The 20,111-nt window shown below is 37.4% G+C and overlaps 1 protein-coding gene across 9 annotated transcripts in view; it reads left to right on the top strand.

Moving 5' to 3' along the window:
- Nucleotides 1-20,111, top strand: part of NCOA2 (nuclear receptor coactivator 2) — a 307,666-nt gene that overhangs the window by 187,658 nt on the left and 99,897 nt on the right. For 8 of the 9 annotated variants that reach the window (XM_021674186.2, XM_021674358.2, XM_064384265.1 and 5 more), the window contains 2 exons: nucleotides 12,963-13,067; nucleotides 15,833-16,005. In XM_021674186.2, coding sequence (XP_021529861.2) covers nucleotides 12,982-13,067; nucleotides 15,833-16,005 — 259 coding nt within the window. In that variant the 5' untranslated portion in view covers nucleotides 12,963-12,981. Of the gene's footprint in view, nucleotides 1-12,546; nucleotides 12,730-12,962; nucleotides 13,068-15,832; nucleotides 16,006-20,111 lie in introns of those variants that run through there. The other variant, XM_012463649.3, reaches the window with a different exon arrangement.

Genomic DNA, 20,111 nt, shown 5'->3' with positions numbered 1-20,111 from the left:
GTTCCACAAAGCATAGTAATTCTCCATCTGGGGCTTTAAAGGGGAAAGAACCCTCCACTGGCAACTTGCCAAGGCTGTTCTGTGTTCTTCACAAAATTTGTCTGGCAAAACTAGAGGGTCCCCAGCCTCTGACACTGAGGTCAGAGAAGTGAACTCCACTGTACAGTTCCAATGATAGCAATATGATAATGCTTTTGCTGACAGCTACTTGTCTGTGTCTCAAGTTTGAAACTTAAGTTAAAATATTTAAAATATAAACCATAATCTTACAGTATGGCTAGTTTTGACAATTACCAAAATCCTTCATTTGAGGTGGAAAAGATAGTTAAATTAAGGGTTTTGACTCACATTTTTAGGTGTCAAGGTAATTTTCAAATTCCATTCATATACTGAATTTTTGTAAAAATACAAACAACCAAAAAAAACAGCTTTCCAAATTCTGGTAATTCTTAGTAAACATCATTCTGTAGGTATGTGTTATTTGCAAATAATCCTTATTTTGGCTTTTTAAAAAAATTTTTTTGAGATGGAGTCTCGCTCTGTCTCCCAGGCTCGAGTGCAGTGGTGTGATCTGGGGCTCACTGTGACCTCCACCACCTGGGTTCAAGCAATTCTCCTGCCTCAGCCTCCCAAGTAGCTGGGATTACAGGTGCATACCATCATGCCTGGCTAATTTTTGTGTGTTTTTATAGAGACGGGGTTTCACCATGTTGGCTAGCCCGGTCTCAAACTCCTGACCTCAGGTGATTCATCCCCCCTTGGCCTCCCATAGTGCTGGGATTACAGGCATAAGCCACTGCACGTGGCCTAATTTGGCTTATTTTTATGAGACAAAATTGGCTTCTTTTTGGAGCGGGGGGGGCCTCTGTTAATCTAGAGCTGCGATTTTCATTATTAATGTCAACCATTGCCTCATAGCAAGTACTGTGTAGAATTATTGTAATGATCTGACCAACAGTAAGTTTGTAGGAATTTTTATGGTGAAAAATGAAGCAGAGGTCCTCCCAAACTAGATTTTTTCTTCTTGTTTTTTTCTACCTCTGTAGAAGTGTGCTGGAAAACAGAGAAAAAGAGTATAAAAAAGTATTTCAGAAGAATACTTCTTGTACAGTCACCCTAGAAAGGAAACGTTATTTACATTGCCAGAGAAGGCTATAACTGTGTCCCTTATTTCTTCTCGAGCCACAAGCCTTTAAATTTGGGTCCTGTACTTTTTTCATGCAACATGCTTGAAAGTTTTGCCTCTACTTTGTTTTTCTGTTTTATTAGACATAAAGAACCAATGGAAAGTTTGGAGTTAAATAAGTTACTGTGGACAAAAGGGAAGAAGGACTGAGTTGTTTTTTTTGTTTTGTTTTGTTTTTCTTGAGACGGAGTTTCTCTCTTGTTACCCAGGCTGGAGTGCAATGGCGCGATCTCGGCTCACCGCAACCTCTGCCTCCTGGGTTCAGGCAATTCTCCTGCCTCAGCCTCCTGAGTAGCTGGGATTACAGGCACGCACCACCGTGCCCAGCTAATTTTTTGTATTTTTAGTAGAGCCGGGGTTTCATCATGTTGACCAGGATGGTCTCGATCTCTTGACCTCGTGATCCACCCACCTTGGCCTCCCAAAGTGCTGGGATTACAGGCATGAGCCACTGCGCCCGGCCTAGGAGTGAGTTTCTTAAGGCCCGTCCTTGACACACAGAAACCGGAATGGGAGGCAGCAGTATGGGCCTGCCTGGGGCCCACAAAGGGCTGGCTCACGGGTACAGTCGGTGCCAACAAACAACCTGGACCCTCTCCTGGGAAAGAGGCAGCTGATGAGGAGGCATTAAAAAAAGTGCTACTTTCACTTTAACGTACCACTGGCTTGGAACAAGTAAAAGGGAACCTTTAATTCTTCCTGGTGGAATCTATGAAGCCTGCATAAAGGGAGCATGTTTTGAGCTGCTTTGGAAGGACAGGTTAGATTTTTCTGAGGAAGAAGGCCAATTTTAGTAACCTTTTCTGGAAAGCTCTTGTGATTTAGATATATTTCTTGCTCTGAAAGATTTGGTAGAAGAAAAAAACATATAGTTAAAGAACATAGGATATGCTAATGACCCTACAATAACTAAATTTCTGGCTATCTTATACAGAAGAACTTAGAGTAAATTTGGAGAAATGTAAGTTTTAAGTATAGTCATAATACAGATTTAGTAGTTTGGAAATTGTTATTGAAATATCCTTTGGTTCACCAAAGAAAATAATTTGTACTTGAAATTTCATTGCTAATACCTATAAAATGAGATCTGATTTCTCATTTCATTCAGTGTACACAGTCTTTGTGCCACTTAGTATGACATAGGTGGTTTACCTCATTTTATACAATATTTTTTCTGAAAATATGCATGTAAGCAATTTATATACTTAACAGTTTATATTCCAAAGAGCAGGTTACTTAAAAAATTCCATTTGGTTTGCTTAGGTTTTGTTTTATTTGTTTCTTTTTCCCAGCCACACAGCCAGCTTTTTCTTTTTTGTTCCTTTTCTTTTCTCCTTCTCTCTCTCTTTCTCTTTTCTTTCTTTTCTTCTCTCCTTCCTTTTTTTCCCTCCTCCTTTCTATCTTTTTTCTTATTATAAGCTCAGGAAAGTCTAATGTGTTAATGAAAGGGAATTTGGAAAATACAAAAATTAAATTACACCCATAGTGCCCATTAAAATAATTTAACTGCTAATATTTTGATAACTTTTTTCTCTTTTAAACTTTTAATTTTTTATTTAAATTAGTTTTTCTCTCCAAATAATCTAAACCACCAGTTTAGATTATTTTATAAACCTTTATATTCTATTGAATTCAAATAACAGTTTATGTTTATTAAATAAGCCCTTACTGTATGCCAGCTGCTCTTCTGTGCTCTTTACATTTCATGTGCTCAGCAAGCCTATAAAGGTATGTATTATTGCTCCAGTTTTACAAATGAAGAAACAAAGCTCCAAAGAGGTTAATTAAATAACTTGCCCCAAGTCAAATAACTGATATATGTGGTGTTCTAGGGATTTCCAGCCAGAGTCAACGCCAGAGAATGTGATCTCAGCCACAACGTTGTACGGCTTTTCATATGGTTAGTGGTTGCATATTAAAGAAATTATATTATGAATCTTCAAGATCTGTTAGAAAGCTCTCAGGTAACATGCATCTGAGAGGACTTTGCTGGCTACCTATGTAAAATAGTATCCCTCACCCCATCTACATTATTCTAGTCTTGCTACCTTGCTTTTCTTTTCTTGTTTTGTTTCGTTTTTGAGACAAAAACTCTGTTGCCCAGGCTGAAGTGCAGTGGCACAATATTGGCTCACTGCAACCTCTGCCTCCTGGGTTCAAGTGATTCTCCTGCCTCAGCCTCCTGAGTAGCTCAGATTACGGGCAAACACCACCATGCCCAGCTAATTTTTTTAATTTGTTAGTAGAGACAGGATTTCACCATGTTGGTCATGCTGGTCCGGAACTCCTGACGTTGTGATCTGGCCACCTCAGCCTCCCAAAGTGCTGGGATTACAGGCATGAGCCACCATGCCCAGCCCTACCTTGTTTTTCTTCATACCTCTAATCATTATCTGATACGGTAAATATTTTGTTTGTTTTACTCTTCCCCACCCTCTCCCTACTTTCCTGTTAGAATATAAGAGTCACTGACTTGATTTGTTCATTGCTATATTCTCCAATAACTAAACCTTGCTTGGAGCATAAGAAATATTCAGTAATATTTGTTGAATGATTGAATGACCTCTACTCTCAGTTTGGGTTTGTGTAAATTCTGATTTTTGTTAAAAAAAAGAAAAAAAAAAAAAACAAACCTCCATTGGACTGATAGACTAGAATACCCCCAAGATTTGCATTCTGTCTTAATAAATTGTGGCCTGATGCTGTCATTGTCTGAGAGTCCTGGGTTGATGAGCAACTCCAGTACATCCCACTCTGGACAGGGGAGGAGAGGGAGGACAGGGAGGAGTGGTGTTGGGGGAGCAGGGGCACTCTGCACCTAACCATGATATTGTGTGCCTACCAAGAGCCAGATTCTTGTTTCCCAACCAGTTTTTGCCAGTTGTGCCTGTTATTATAATGGTATAATTTAATTATATGTCACCGATCAAGTGTGAGTTTGAAACGATACATTTGTTTCTGTGAAAACTAAGACTCAAAGTAAAATGAACAAACTATTGCTGCCAAATGGGTGTATATGACACATGTCTAATAGACTGGGGAAAATCATACAAATCTGTACCTTATAAGCACTTTTAATAAATCGTGTCTATAAGTTCTAGGTCTGTTTTAAATAAACACATTGGAGAGTAGACACTGGTTTTATTGTCTGCTATTTAGACAATAAATTATAGGTATAGGTGTGATTTATGCAAGAAAGGCACTGTGAAACTCCAGTGGAGACTGAGAATCAAAGCTACATTTATGTGTTTAAAGTTAAAATGAAATTATTAAGGTAGTATGTATCATTTTCTACAATTACCCTTCATAACTGACTTCTTAAATTAACCAATTACCATTTCTGAAACAGAGGAAAGAAGGTTTTTATTGTTTTGAGTGAAACTGAGCATTCTTGGTATGCCAGATAAAATTTCTAGCTGGTGTCTTATTTAATAACTTCATAATAAATTCAATAATAACAATAATTTTCCTTCTCTTCGGAGAATAATTATACATGAGCTGAGAATTATATCCTTTCTGCACTGGAATGTGAGCTGCAGGAGGACAGGGGCTGTTCACTGTTTTGTCATGACTCACTCTCCAGTGTCTTCAGCAGTGCCTGGAGCATTCGTTATTTGTTGAATAAATGGATATATGATTCTAACATATGCACTGTTTAACAGAAATAAGTGTTTTACATTCCACAATGGTACTCTTTTCTCTTTGAAAGAGTCTTGCTCTGTCATTTTTAAGAAAAAGAAAAGTGATTTCAAATTACATAGTCACCATTTACAAAGTTAAAATATACTGCTTTCTATAATATATACACTAGTTTATAAATTTCTCTTTTCAGTGATTGTATTAAAGTATAAGAACCTTTAATGCCCACATTACAGTGGTTAAGAATTGAGGAACTGTTTGGATTCATTAACTCCAAAACTTCCTTTGTGGCCTTGTTTAAGTTACTTTATTTCACTCCTACCTCAATTTCCTCATCTAAACAATGGTGATAATCATGCTCTTACAGGAACTGAAGGAGTGCGTACATGTAAAGTATGTGGAAAATGCCAACCAACATAGGAACTCTCCATAGATGATGGTTATTATCATTACACCCATGATCTGTGTGACTTAGGCAAATTACTGGAAACAGGTCAGAGAGGTTAGATAATCTATAAGATGTATATATACATATCAAATTGTGGCTTTCAAGCAAGGAAATATGTGCAAAGTAACCTAACGCATAGTAAGTCTTCAATAAATGCTAGCAAAACACCAAAACAACATATTACGCTATGAGAGAGAACTCTATTTGAGAACTATTTACAACTCAAATGATAAAAACACTCTTAGTATAGATACAGACTGCCTCGCCTTTGCCAGTTAAGTTTCTCATGAATCAGAGTCATTTTTTAATCTCATAACAAAATTTAAAATGAATTTCAGAATAAAGAAAGATAATTGAATTTTAGTCTGGACAAGTTATGAAACTCAAACACAAGCACTACATTGTAGTTGTTGGTTTGATGACTTCTTTCCAGAATGCTAAGCCTTCGGTGAAAACTGGTTTTCAGAATATTAAAAAGACACTGAGTACACTCTGCTTGAAGGGGAGAGAAAATGCTTACGTTATGCAAGGCATGCAGCTTCTTCCCGCATGTTTTCTCGTCTGAGGCCTTAGTCTTGCTATTCCTGGCCATATTAGCACCAGCTGACGTTGTTGGATATATAAGCAGTCCAGTGACTGGCTATGTTAAGGAACTTGGCCTGTGAGAATTCAGAAAGTAGAAACCATCATATGCCACTGATGTCAGACTAGACATTTTCCCTGCTGTTAGTAATGATGGTTTAGAACGACTCCCTACTACTTGTGTGTTCTGCCCTGAATTTTGCTAAGATAAGACTTTTAAGGAGGTTCCCCCTTCCTTACCAGAGATGCAGATGATGGATATGTTACAGCAAAATATTTGTGTAACCAGTGAACATGAATGTAGCCATTTATTTGATTATTGCAGCATGTGTTAAAGAGCTGCTGCTGCCCGTTTGCAGCCTAATGTGTTTATTACAGTCTTCCCAATGGCATCTTGAAGTGTCTTTCAGCTAAAAAATTCATGAGTATTATTGGCTTTCAGTCAGAAAATGGAATATGTCTTCTAGTTACTGTCTAATATACCACTTTAAGGCCATTATACAAAAGTAAATCTAAGAGCAGACGATACTGAGAAGGAAAGAATTTTTAGCTTCGACATTTGTTTATACACTGTTTTTACTGTTCCTGAACTAAGACACAGCATTAAGAGAAGGTAGGTGCTAAAGCCAGTTTACCTAGAGACTAGCTGTAGTTGTAGGATATGTTGCTTTCTTTAATCCTCTGTCCAACAATAAATGGCTTGTGTTTTAGTATTGAAAAATCATATCCTAATAGTGGTTTGGGTCTGTCTTACTGTAGTTATTTTAAAAAGGCAAACATGCAGTAAACTGCTCTAAAGTAGTAGAGTTGAACTTATTTGAAAACAAATTCTAGATTTTTCTGGATATATTTGAAGTGAGTACTCTAAAACTTTGTAACTTAACTGTTGTCACTATATGAATTAATGTACAGTTTTGTGAGTCTGTACATTAATCTGTAGCTAGAGACTATAGTATGTGAGGTAAACTAAAATTTTACTATATGAAAATCAAGAAGCACTACAGTGTTAACGTAAAGATGAAGTTAAAAGAGCTCTTATGATCTAATAAAAAGAGTAATGGCACTTTGAGGGAAATACTACATAATTTTACCAGGTAAAAATTTTTTTAAATATTGTGTCATGCCCTCTATCACTGTTAAATGCATTACTAGTTTGCCAATGGGAAGCAAAGTTTGATTTTCTGTGTGTTGTCATCCCAGCAGTTAGTAAATCTACATAGTTGTACTTCTGTTTCATTTGTCTGTGTGATGATTCTTTGTATGAATCAGTAGTATATCCTTGAGTCGTCTGTGTATTTCCTACATAGAATATTTCTTTAACTGTTGCCAAAAGTTGGGGTCTTGCCAAAATAATGTCTGCTTTGGGTAATGTGACCAATTAACCCTATTTGAAAAGAAGTGTTTCCCCTCCTCTGACAATTGGATGTCTTCTGTATCCTTACTGACTTCGCAAATTTGGCCTACTTTCTTTTCTACCTTTCTCAGGCATCTGCAGCCAAAAAGCACATTTTGTTTATTGAAGCATTAGATACTATGTTTTTTAGACTTATCAGAGCCTGTCCCAGAAATTTTGCTTTTATACTAATAAAGCGATCTCTCTTAGAACACAGTATACTTTGAAGGAGAAACTGTTACCAGTTCAGAATGAGCAAATGTTTTCATTTGTGATAAAGCAGTAGTGGATGCAGCTTTAGCTGTTGAGGTGGGATTCTGAGCAACAGTGGGCTCTGAAAGATTATCCTTTTGTAGTTTAGTTGAATAGAAATGGAAGCATATTTACGTGAGGATTTATATATACTTTTAATATTGCTTAAGCATTTCTTGGTTTTGAAAGTTTGTAAAGGATTAGACTACCTATTACACAATTTCGTATGTGTATCGTAAAGTGAGTTCAGAAGGAACCTGGGAAGTCTCGAAGCCTTTCTGTTCTCATAACAAGAGCTAGATGGTTTATCAGGCAGGTTCTCTTCAGGTAGACATTCATAAGAGAAGTTGTTTTAGTAGCTCTTTCTGTGTCATTTCTAACTTGGCGAATTTCAGAATGGGCCTAACTTCAAGAACATTTATTTGAGCTAGCAATCAATATCAAATGTTCGATCACTTTATTATGTTTGGAGTTCACCAGCAGTGGTATCCTTCTTTATTCTTTAACTGAATTTGTTATGTATATAATACATCTGGCAGTTTTACAAGCCTTGTTTGGAAGATAGCCTGTCCTGATAAAAGATAAAATGCATATTATCGTTTACATGAATTATGGATGATTAACAAGCTTTAATGGTATGAGGTTTTATTGAAAGCAACAGCTTTGTTACCTTATAAGTCATATTGGTGAATTACATGAAAGAGTACATTTTTTAATTGTGTTGAGGTTTAACATTTTATTTTGCTTTCTGTCATTATGCTAAGGATTCAACTGGCTTTGTTCATTCACCCCTCCCAGTTATTTTTTAGAGATAAAACTTACTAATCATAAGGCTGTACCTCTTTCCCATACCGTCCAGCTCATCCAAGTTGATACCAAGGGATGTGAGGGAGGATTCATGGTCACTGTGAAAGCAGGGGTATTGTGTTGTTACAGATAGCAAGAAAGGACGATTTGAAACTTCTTTTTCAGTCTTGTCCTTTCACAACCCCCAACATCTGGTAGGAACTGGTTTACTCTCAATGACTGTAATTACCATCAAATACAGCCTGAGAGTTTACTTGTGTCATTTTCAGTTTTTGTTTGATTTACGTTAAACAGTTTGAGCATTTAGAGTGAGATGCTCAAGAATTTTAATTTCATGTGAGTGTGCAGAAATTATAAGAAATGATTAATTTAGGGCTGGTTGCCAAATGAAATTTTAGAACCTTCAGTGCTGCCCTTTAGTATTTTCCATCTCCTACCTTTACTCTGGAAATTAATTTTTTAACTTCGATCTTCAAAAGTGCATCAACATTCCTCTGTCCATATTGTTTATTTTATATATTTCTCTGAGTCAGTGTACACTAGAACGTACATTTTTATAGAAAAAGTAATTTATATTAGGTGAGCATGGTGGTGGATGCCTGTAATCCTAGCTACTCAGAAGGCTGAGGCAGGAGAACTGCTTGAACCCAGGGGTCAGAGATCGTGCCACTGCAATCTCAGTGAACTGAGATCCAGCTTGGGTGACAGAGCGAGACCCTGTCTCAAAAAAAAATAAAAATCATACTTTAAAATTAAAAAATGAAAATAAATAAAATGGCTAATTTGATGTTAAAAAAAAGTAATTTATGTAACAGAAGAAGTAAGTCACTTTTATAACTTATCTATCTCTGGTTTTTATTTGTGTCACTTCTGTGTTGCCTAGTGTTTTGAGCGGGGGGGAAAAATAAACTCACCTGGCCTCACCTGTTGTTCTAGTGAGAAATACTGACACTTGCTGCCAGCCGAGCCTCCTCACATAGGGCATTAGAAGTATCAGACAGTCCTCTAGATTAGAGCACCTCATTCATGAGGTTCTCTGTTATTTGACTCTCCCACTAAAGCACAGGGCATAAATTTACATGTCTGCTCTAGGGCTGGAGCTGCCTGTCAGCCCCTCTTTCTTCTCTTCCTCCCTTTCCTGTGTCAGACTTACATTCTCTCCCCCATTTTGGTCTCAGGTCTGTCTCCTTTTTGTTTTTATGAGTGATGTGCAATGATTCAGACAGGGCATCCCTGCATGTTGGCACTTCCTTGAGGTTACCAGGAGGCCGCCATCCTTCCTTGGCTTGGCCAGCCATCCCCAACTCCACCCCACTTTCCCCTTGGTGGTGGAAAGGTGGGTTGGAAGCGTGTACTGGGGCATATAGCCCAGGAATGTTGCTCTGAGAAGAGGACATGTGGAGTAGACACACAAATATAAGGAAGCAATTATGTTCATCAAGCTGAAAGTGGCAGATTTTGAGGAAATGTGTTTAAGGTACCACTACATAATAAAAGGGAAAGCTTGGCATTTAAATAACTTACTTCAAGAGGAAATTAGTGATGTTTTACAAATAGAGTGGTTTTTAAGCCAACCTTGAGTAGGTACAAGCAAATTATAAACAGTCTGTCTGCTCAAGTGATTTTACTATACTTAGACTGGAAAATGGCTCCTAATCTCCCTCTGGTCCCTGTGTCCAAGTGCTGTCTCCTCATGTGTTAGAATTGTCCGTGTATATATTTTGGGACATTCACAGGTGGATAATGCAATTAATAATGTTAAATCATTCTCGAACTCGGTGTGTATGACTTTAGGTAAAGCAGTCACTTACTTTAATTTGAAAAGCTTTCTGATAATACTATTTAGTATATGTAGCAATACTTTTGGGAGGGAATAGCCATTTTAACAACAAAACTTGTTACCTATACGTAACTGTATGGGGCATTTTGCTATGTTATATTGAAGGTTATATTTTAATGATAGAAACTTTCTTAAGTTTGTATGACTTCTAGAAAGCTGCTTTCAGAGTGAAAATCTCCTAGGTCATTTGTTGAAAGCTTACTTGGATTGGATGTGTAATGTTTTTTCTTATATCTCATTATTGAAACCATGGGAATTGTGGTTCAGAGAGAAGTACTGAAAGTGAATATCTGTAAGGTATCATCTGAGAAGGGTTCTGGAATGTAGGGTTTTGTTGTTGTTATAGAGATAGGATCTTGCTATGTTGGCTGGTCTCCAACTCCTGGCCTCAAGTGAGCCTCCTGCCTTGACTTCCCAAAGTACAGGGATTACAGGTGTGAGCCGCCACACCCACCCTCAGGTTTTTGATTCAGCCCCTGTCCATTTATACCTCCTGCAAAGCCCTGGCTCCCCTTCCCACCATTTACAACCATACCCTGTCCTCAAGGCCTGGCGCAGTACCTCCTCCGTCCCAGCCAGCTAAGTATTCTCCTCTCTTGGACCTCAAGGTACAGAGGAGTGGATACAGTCATCATAATACCTATCTGTACTTATTGGAGTATTTCCAATATATGTAAATGAATCTGCCTTCTTCCTGTTTTCTCCTTATGCTCCTCACAGCACAAGCTTTATTTATAATGGCAGGAATTTCTTTGTTGAATGAGTGAATGAATGCATGTTTAGATGGTGGAGAAAGAGTCCAGCATGGAAGCCCATGCAGTCCAGGCCTTACTGCTTCTCCCACCTGACCAGGGCTATGGGATTAGAGGAAGAACAGCTTATTTGGTGAGGGGGCGCTTAGCTGTAACATTTCAGTGAAGAGTAGAAGTTGTGTAACCCTATGTACAAATCCCAGTTCTATCATTGGCTAATCCACTCAGCAGCTCTGTGCTATAGATGCTAATGATTATCCCCATTTCATAAAAGAGGTAATTAAAGCACAAGGGGTAAAGTAGCTTGTTAAGTTCACATAGCTAAAAGTGGTGAAGCTTGGACATGAATACTGGACCTTAACCTCTCTGCTATCTTGCCTCTCATAGTCTGCGTCTCTCATAGTAACTAAATACAGATTATACTTATTATCAGGCCAAAATTGTGACCACAGTGTGGGACACTGGGACTTGGTTACATTGCTCCAACCAGCAAGAAGCTTGGGTATCAGCTTTCAGATTTGTACCCTTCCTTATCACCTCTTGAAGCAAATGTGTGCCATTGGTGCAGCCTCCCTGAACGGATACAATATTTCTTCATTCTGCTTACTTATGCTTACTTAAAAAAAAAAAAAAAGTTTTTTAAGTCCACTGCACTATTGAATCAGAATAGTGGCCAGAAGAAATGATTGTAATATAGCTGAGACTGAGCAGCCCGGATTACAGGGAAGAAGCAGCTGGTGGTTTGACTGGTACGTGTTACGTTCCTCAGCCCTCCTAGCTCTTTGTCCTTGCCCTTGTCTTCTGTCATCTTCCTTAAGTTCTGTCTTCTATGCACTTGGCCTTTCCTTTGATTATTATTTTTTTCCTATCTAGAAAGGAAAAAAAAAACACTACAAAAAGTAAAGGAGGTTAGAGACAATTTAGAAACCTGGGAGCCAGAAGGAAGGGGAAGTAGCATAGAATAGGAGCTCTAGGAAAGCCTTTAAATGCTGACTTCCACTTCTCTGGCTGGGCTGCATTGTTTTTTCTTTTGGTAAGCAGTTATTGAACACCTTGAGTAGCGGTCTTTCATGGTTTCCTCACAATCTTTGTAAGTCTCTTTGTTTAGCTCTTTGAGTACTTAACCCTCTGTCACTGGCTTGTTCTTACTTACCAAAATAGTATTTTGATTGTGCTAGCAATGACGAGCACACTATTTTCTTATTTTATATATATATATTTTTTTAATTTTCTTAGAGGAATTCAGCAAGCAGGAGCAGATCATGGTCCTTCCCACTTGGTGTCAATAAAGTTCCCTTGACTTTGGGGGCATATCTACAGCAGCCAGAACCAGCTGAGGGAAGGAAAGTTTGGGGGTGGCAGGATGTGAGAGAGGAAGTGACCATGCTGTGTGCAGGGAGGCGAGCTGCTACGGAGAGACAGCACCAAGGGAGGAGCAGCCAGGCAGCTGCTGCTGGAGAGCCCTACACAGGAGCTTCCCGAGGGACCCGGAAGATCCCCCACTAGGGGGCATTGGTTAAGAGGCCTTGTGCAGGAACTCGAGGCTATTGGGGTGTCAGATCTACCTAGTTAAATTTGAAAACCTTCAGTTTCATGTCCTGGCACTGGCTCTTCCCCAGGCTGTCTGTCATGGGTGAGCTATCGCAGCACAGACTTCACATTGGCCAACCCAAAACAGAGACTGGGAGGAGCCCCTTACAACACCTGTAGCTTCTAGATGGTGCAAGATCACTCTTGAAACTGGAGGCTTGCAACCCAAACCCAGAGCTGGTAGATTGTAATTCATGGTGCTGTGGAAATAAAACTGTTAAAGAGTTTGGGCCTAAAGAGGTAGGCTTGTTTGTTTCTTAAATGTTAATCTTTACATTTGCTCAAGCTTAAAAAGATTTTTTAAAAGAGACGGCTTTTATATTAGAAATTATACATGCACATAAAACAATGTGTTAATTACTGGTGTCAGATTTCTGATTGGAGTCAAAGTTCTTTTGTTGGTAAAATGATCAGACACTTCATCATCAGCTCTTTTCATTTTTTTTTTTTCTCTTCTCTGTTTTCTGTTTTAGTTGCTGATATGTGTTCAAGATGAGTGGGATGGGAGAAAATACCTCTGACCCGTCCAGGGCAGAGACAAGAAAGCGCAAGGAATGTCCTGACCAACTTGGACCCAGGTTAGATTCTTGCTGAGAAAAGGAATCAGTATTGTCTATGAAAGCCACATGAGTGCTTTTTTGTTATTTTAGCATTGATTTTACTCCTGATTCAAACATTGTGTTGGTTTTTCTCCTTAACAATTAAATCTTTGAATATGTACTTGCTTACATTTTGAATATGTGAATCAGTTACAGATTATATTCCTTACAAGGAGAGCTGGATACTTGTGGTATCTTTTGTGTATTTGACTCTTAGAATCAATTTAATAATCTTGAGTTTTTCACACTTTCTTTTCTGTTAGAGCTACACAATGTTATAACAAGAAGATTCTATAGTAAAAAGAGTTACCGTTAATTTTATAATGGGTTTTATTTTTTATTGTTTTATTTTTTAATGACAAAATGTTAAACCCAGGTGCTTCTTAGTTGAGAACAAAGATTGTGGCTCTTTAGTGAATAAAACAAAGAATTTTAAAGCAGATTTCATCTCTCATATTATGGATGGAAGTGTGAATTGTTATTACGCCCATGTAGGATAATTTGGCAGTATCAAAATTATAAATGCATATCCTGTTTGAACTAGCTGTTCCACTTCTAGGAATTTTCCTATTACTTACTTTCACACATGCAAAATGATGTGTGTTTGAGGTTACTCAAATTGCAAAAGATTCAGAAAAACCTAAATGTCTGTTAAACAGCTGTGGTACATCTATAACCTGGAACATAATGCAGCTGGGTAAAGAATGAGGACATTCTTTATGGGTTAATATGAAAAAATCTCTTAAGAATATTGTTACAGATAAAAAGCAAGGTTTAGAAAATGTGTATAGAATACTACCATTTATATAAATAAGGAGAAAAAAAGAATCTGTATTGTTTTAGGGTAATCAGTAAGCAGTAATTGTTGCTACCTGTTTTGGTGGATGAGAACTAGGCAAATAGGGAACAAAAGTAGAAGAGAGTATTTTCGTTTTTTCAGTGTTTTAAATCATATAAATAACTTTAAGAATTAAAAACCACACCTTCTACCTAATGGACAGTAAAAACATCAGATGAAATAGTAGGGAAGAGGGCTAGGAAAAGTCATCAAGAGAGGCAGAGCAGAGGAGAACAGGCAAAACACCAATATTTTATATTCCCTTTTCCCCTTCTAGTTGCCAAGCAAAACATCAAGCCCATTAAATCTCCACTCTCCACATCCCAGCCCCCAGCTTTTCTAGGTTCCCTAGTACTTCCTGGTAAACCACAAACTTCTGTCTGTCAGACTGCCTTTAATAGTCAGGAGCCCTACCTGGGGAGGCAATGGGAGAAAATGGGAACTGTTCCAGCTGTGGACTGTGGTGGCAGGTCTCTGAGCCCTCTCTCTGTGACGCTCAGGGGTCTTTCGAACACAACTCCCCTTTCTCACCTATTTGTTATTTATTTGTTACCTTGTTGAGAGTGGGAAGGCATGGGTGGAGGGTAATGGAGGGGGCCAGAATGGAAACTGGGCTATTCTAAACATTCCAGCCACTCTCTCAATTTCCCTGTACAAACGGAAGCTAGAGGTAAAAATGAGACTTAGAATAAAACCAAATTCTGAAGTACTCTGCCAGTAATTCGTGGGGTGATCTTGGACAAGTTGTATAAACACTATAAAATAGAGACATTTGTATTGTATATTAGGTATTACTTTATGAAAATCAAACATATTTAGAGATGAATATATGAAAGTCTTGTGAATTCAAAAATTTTTAAATTAGTATTACATACAAATTTTTTGTATATACAAATAATTTTAAATTAGTATTATATACTATATACAAATAATTAGTATTATATACTATATACAAATAATTTTAAATTAGTATTATATACAGATTTTAAATTAGTATTATATACAAATAAGAAGAGCAAGTTGCTTCATGTAGCAGCTTTATATAAATACAAAAAGCTGCTACATGAAGCAGCTTGCTCTTCCTTATTGTAGTGTTTTGAATGTCATTTAATGGGCCTCTCTTTGCACTTGAGAAAATAAATTGTATGCTGTTAGTATGAGAAGGAACTTTTGAGTTTACTATTTTGTCAAATTCAAGTGAGTACATTTTTGCCTCTTCTGATATTTTTTCATTCTAGTAACTTTTTAAACTTTAGTTGAAATTGGACTGTTTGTTTATATTTTGCATGTCATTCAGCTTGGACAGTTAACAAATTTCCTGGGTCAGTTTCACTTTTGTTTTTAACTGTATTGTGACTTTTTGTATTATATAAAAAGGCTGTTTGGTTTGCTTACTAACATTCTGAAGAAGCCTATAAAATTATAAAGATCTGGTTTTATTATTTTTTATGTTGTACCAAAAATTACTGAAATTTATTTATTCCTATTATGACTGGGTAAACTTCTCATCTTTCACTAATCTTAAATAAAATTTTAAATATAACCTCCTTTACCTTTTTGAAACATTCTTTTATTTGTCCATTAATTAGATGCCCACTTCTGTCAAGCACTGCACTAATAAGCACAGTGGTGGGCACAGTCCTGGCCACCATGGAGCTGACAGTCCAGTGGGGAACACCAAACACATTGAACAGATTGTTTCATTACAAACTGGGCTTAGGTTGATTTTCTAAAAAACATGGAACACTTTTGGAAAATTGTGCTTTTTCCCCCACAAAGTATTTCTGTGTTTATATAGGTAACTTTTGTTTGCTATCTTTGTATTAAACTTGTTTAACATGGTCATTTTTTTTTTAATAATGGCACTCTTTCAAATACATCATAAAAATGTGTTTCTTCTTTTTAGCCCCAAAAGGAACACTGAAAAACGTAATCGTGAACAGGAAAATAAATACATAGAAGAACTTGCAGAGCTGATTTTTGCAAATTTTAATGATATAGACAACTTTAACTTCAAACCTGACAAATGTGCAATCTTAAAAGAAACTGTGAAGCAAATTCGTCAGATCAAAGAACAAGGTAAGAGGACTGAATTAGTATTTTGAAGAGCTGAATTGGTTTCTGTTTTTCCCTCTGTGAGAAGTCCCTTCAGAGTCCCTTTAATCCATTTCTTATGCTTAAATTATTGATGAGGAAATGATGTCACAGTGTAAGATGAATGCAAGTATCACTTGCAGTGGTTTATAAATAGGCTTTGTATAAAATTCCACCATTCTCTAAAGACAGAGGAGACTGAGGTGAGTCAGGATGATGGAACTTTTCATGTAGTAAACTCAATTAGGTGCTCACTGATTGTCCTCCCGACACCGTGGCATTTTCATGGCTTACACAGCAAGTGACCGTCAAAAGTTGCAAGTAGGAGCCAGTTTGAGATGTAAACCAGAAGTAAGGAAGTGAAGCACCTCCTATTTCAGCTAGCCAACATGTTTGATTAGCCTGAACCTCAACTGGCCGCGCCACTAGATTAGAATTTCATATCCTGAATGACGAGATTTGAAAGGCTCTAACCTCCAGTAAGAAATTCTTCTGTGAACTTGAAACACAGAGCATGACAGCTCTCTTCCTGTGGTTTTCTTTTTTTCTGAGATGATTTTATGATTCTCTTCTTTGATATTTTTGCCTACAGAAAAGTATTAAGAAAACAATGTTTTCAGGAACACATTAGACTTTGTGATGACAAAAATAAATCTTTATTCGGCATGTATGAACAATTTCTTGGTGCCCAGGGCCAATGTTTGCTCTTGAAGTAGCTGCATACTGCTTTTCTTCAGACTGGGGAGATTATTATCTTTTGTAATCTGGTTGTTTTTTGTTATTGTTTTTGGGTTTTTGTTTTTGTTTTTTTGAGACGAGTCTTACTCAGTTGCCCAGGCTGGAATACAGTGGTGCGATCTCAGCTCACTGCAACCTCTGCCTCCTGGGTTCAAGCGATTCTCCTGCCTCAGCCTCCCAAGTAGCTGGGATTACAGGTGCCTGCCACCACGCCCTGCTAATTTTTTAGTATTTAGTAGAAACAGGGTTTCACCATGTTTGCCAGGCTGGTCTCAAACTCCTGACCTCAAGTGACCCTCCCGCCTTGGCCTCCCAAAGTGCTGGCATTACAAGCATGAGCCACTCTGCCTGGCCTGTAATCTGTATTTGAGTGTATCCTCTTAGAGTTCAAATTTTTAAATCTGCCTTTTATATAATATTCAAAAAAAGAGATATTTTATAAAAATAATATGTCTGTCTTTATAAATACATGAGCCTGCAACTGTCTGCTCCCATCACAAAATCCTACATACCTATTAACATATTATCTTAGCTTTTTCCATTTTCATACATATACTATTGAGCTAAATTCTGTATAAAACAGTTTACAAGTATAGTGCTGTCTTCTAAGAACATTAAAATATACATATAGCATTCACAATACAGTTTCTAACACCAGCCCACTCTGCGAATCAGTCTTTATTTCCTTTTTCCATATTTTTTTGGAAAATGTTATTTTTCCATAACATTTAACATTCAATGGCTTTCTTCTTCCAGTACCTGTTTCAGTCCCCTTCATCACTTGTCTTTCTTTTCCAGGGTTCTCTAATAATCAAAAACTCATTTTAAACCTCAATTTTGTATCTTCATAGTTTGGTGTCAGCAAAGGGATAAAATAATATTCCTAGAACTCTTAGGAGAAATAATTGGTTAAAGTTATTAACCAATGCCTTGAAGTTTCTGTGTTTCTGGTTGCTGATAACATTACAGTAAAGAAATCATTAAGCTTCTTGTTTTAGGTTTCTAAGGATTATGAATGATTCAGTTTTGAGAACACTGCATGTTTAGGTAGTACTTCTATTTTTCAAAACAATTATATATAAACCACAATGAATGTCTTGCACAAGTATTTAAAGTTTGCAAAACCTTGGTAATTCCCCCTTCAAACCATAAAACATGTTCGGATGTGTCACGCTGGGACTGTGCCATACCTTAACCGTAGTTTTAATCATAAGGCTGCATACCACAACCACCCAAGAAGCAGCAATAAACACCCTGTCTCGTCTTATTCTTCTAATAATGTTCCTGCTAATTTGAAAAGCAATGTGTTTTCTAAAGGGAAGTCAAACTTAAATACCAAATGAAAAGCATAAGTGTACTTTTAAGTTTCAACTAGTCTGACATTTTAAGAATTGCCTTTGTTTAATGAATTGCTTTTTAAAAAGAGCAGAATTGAATCAGACAGGAGACAGGTATGAATCCTGTTGCCACTTAGGAGCTTTTTGAACCTGAGCAAATTATCTTATCTCTGAGACTCAGTTGCCTCATACAGAGTTTAGTGCTAACAACACTAGGTTGCGTAACTGTTGAAGAAGTTAGGAGCTGTGTAAATTCAGTCAATGCCTGTCATAGCAGAGGTTCAGTAGTTAGTTTCCATTCCCACTTAAGCAGAAAGATGCCATTTTTCCTTCATCTAGTCTGTCTATGACCTCTTCCTTCAGATGTGGAATGAAATAAAAAGATGGAGGGATGGTTATTAATATTCTCCCTACAGGGTTATTTGTAGCAAGTAAAAAATTTTTCTGATGCCAGAAAATCTGTGCAGCCCATGCGTACCACTCCATCGGCAGCAGCTCTGTTTGGGCCAGTTTGATTTTTCTCAGCATCTGACAGCCAGTAAGCGCAACACGTAAGTCAGGCCAAAGCCTTCCTCTCAAATTCTGTGTCTTCCCCCACCCCCAACTGCTCCTCCGACCAGTTAGCATAAATAAAATCCTACTACCATCTTTACACCATTATCCAAACTTAATTTGTATTTCAGTTATAATTGTCAGCCTGAATAAAATGTATTTGGGAGCTCAGGAGAACATGCCCATTATCTAATAAACCTGCATATTTATTCTAGAGAAGTTAAACTGGGTTGCATGAGAGGCCATACTAAAGAATACACGATGAGGAAAGCTGGGCTCGTCTTTATGGAACCCCACTCCAGTGTCAGAAGCTGTGGTGTATCAGCCAGGCATGGAGGACTCTTTTCCTCAAGTCTGCGCTCTCATCAGCTACTCCTCAACTTTCCATATGTTTTATAAATAAAAGGAGAGAAGAAAGGGTATTTTTAAATGGCCTGAAGGATGGGAATTTGGAGGGGAAATTACCAGCTAGTTAAATTAATAAGCATTCTGTTGTACATAGTGCTTTATGAGACCTATGTTTCATAAATGCTAGCCCTCCAAGAGCATTAACTGTGGAATGGACTTTGTAGAAACAGAGCAAGTACACACAAGAGTTTGATGCCATCAAATAAAGAATTCCATACATGTTGGTGGGGGTTTTTTTGGCCCACATTCATAATCCTTCATTATTAACTAAGTTAGTTACTTAGTAATTAAGTTAGCTCTTCTGTTGGCTAAATAGTCTTGGAGGATTTTTAATACTAGCTAAGACTAAATAGTTCTTACTGTGTGTCAGGCAGTTTTTAAAGTGCTCAGATTTCATAACCTATTTAGTACTCAAAACAAACCATGGAATAGGTGGATGTATTGTTTTTGCCCTTAGCAGGTGGGGAACCTGAGACACAGAGTGGTTAAGTAGCGTGGCAAGGTCACCTAGCCATTGAGTGAAGGAATAGGGTAGTCTGGGTCTGGAGTCTGCACCGTCATTGCAGCTTTCTGATACTAAAATAGGATATTTCTTTATATTTGGTATGATAGTCATAAATGTTCAGAACTTCTGTCTTCTATAACTTAGAAACAGTGGTCATGGAAACAGATAGCAAATAACCATTTTACCTAACTGGGGAGGCTAATATTGGTTTTATTCCATAGAAGAATAACAAGTACAGACATACCTCAGAGATATTACAAGTTCAGTTCCAGACCACCACCATAAAATGAATATAAGATAAAGCAAGTTACGTGAATTTTTTTGTTTCCCAGGATGTATAAAAGTTATACTTCTACTATGCTATAGTCTATTAAGTGTACAATGCTATTACTTCTTAAAAAACAATGATTACATTTTAATTTTAAAATACCTTAATACTAAAAAGTGCTAACAAGCATCTGAGCCTCATGAACAAGTTCTAATCTCTTTGCTGGTGGAGGGTCTTGCCTGAATGTTGATGGCTGCTGACTGATCAGGGTGGGAGTTGCTAT

Source organism: Aotus nancymaae, unplaced genomic scaffold (assembly GCF_030222135.1).
Source record: "Aotus nancymaae isolate 86718 unplaced genomic scaffold, 86718_ANA_hifiasm-v0.15.2.pri h1tg000036l, whole genome shotgun sequence".
NCBI lineage: Eukaryota > Metazoa > Chordata > Mammalia > Primates > Aotidae > Aotus > Aotus nancymaae.
Note: the sequence above shows the minus strand (reverse complement) of the source record. Positions and strands in the feature narration are given on the sequence as shown.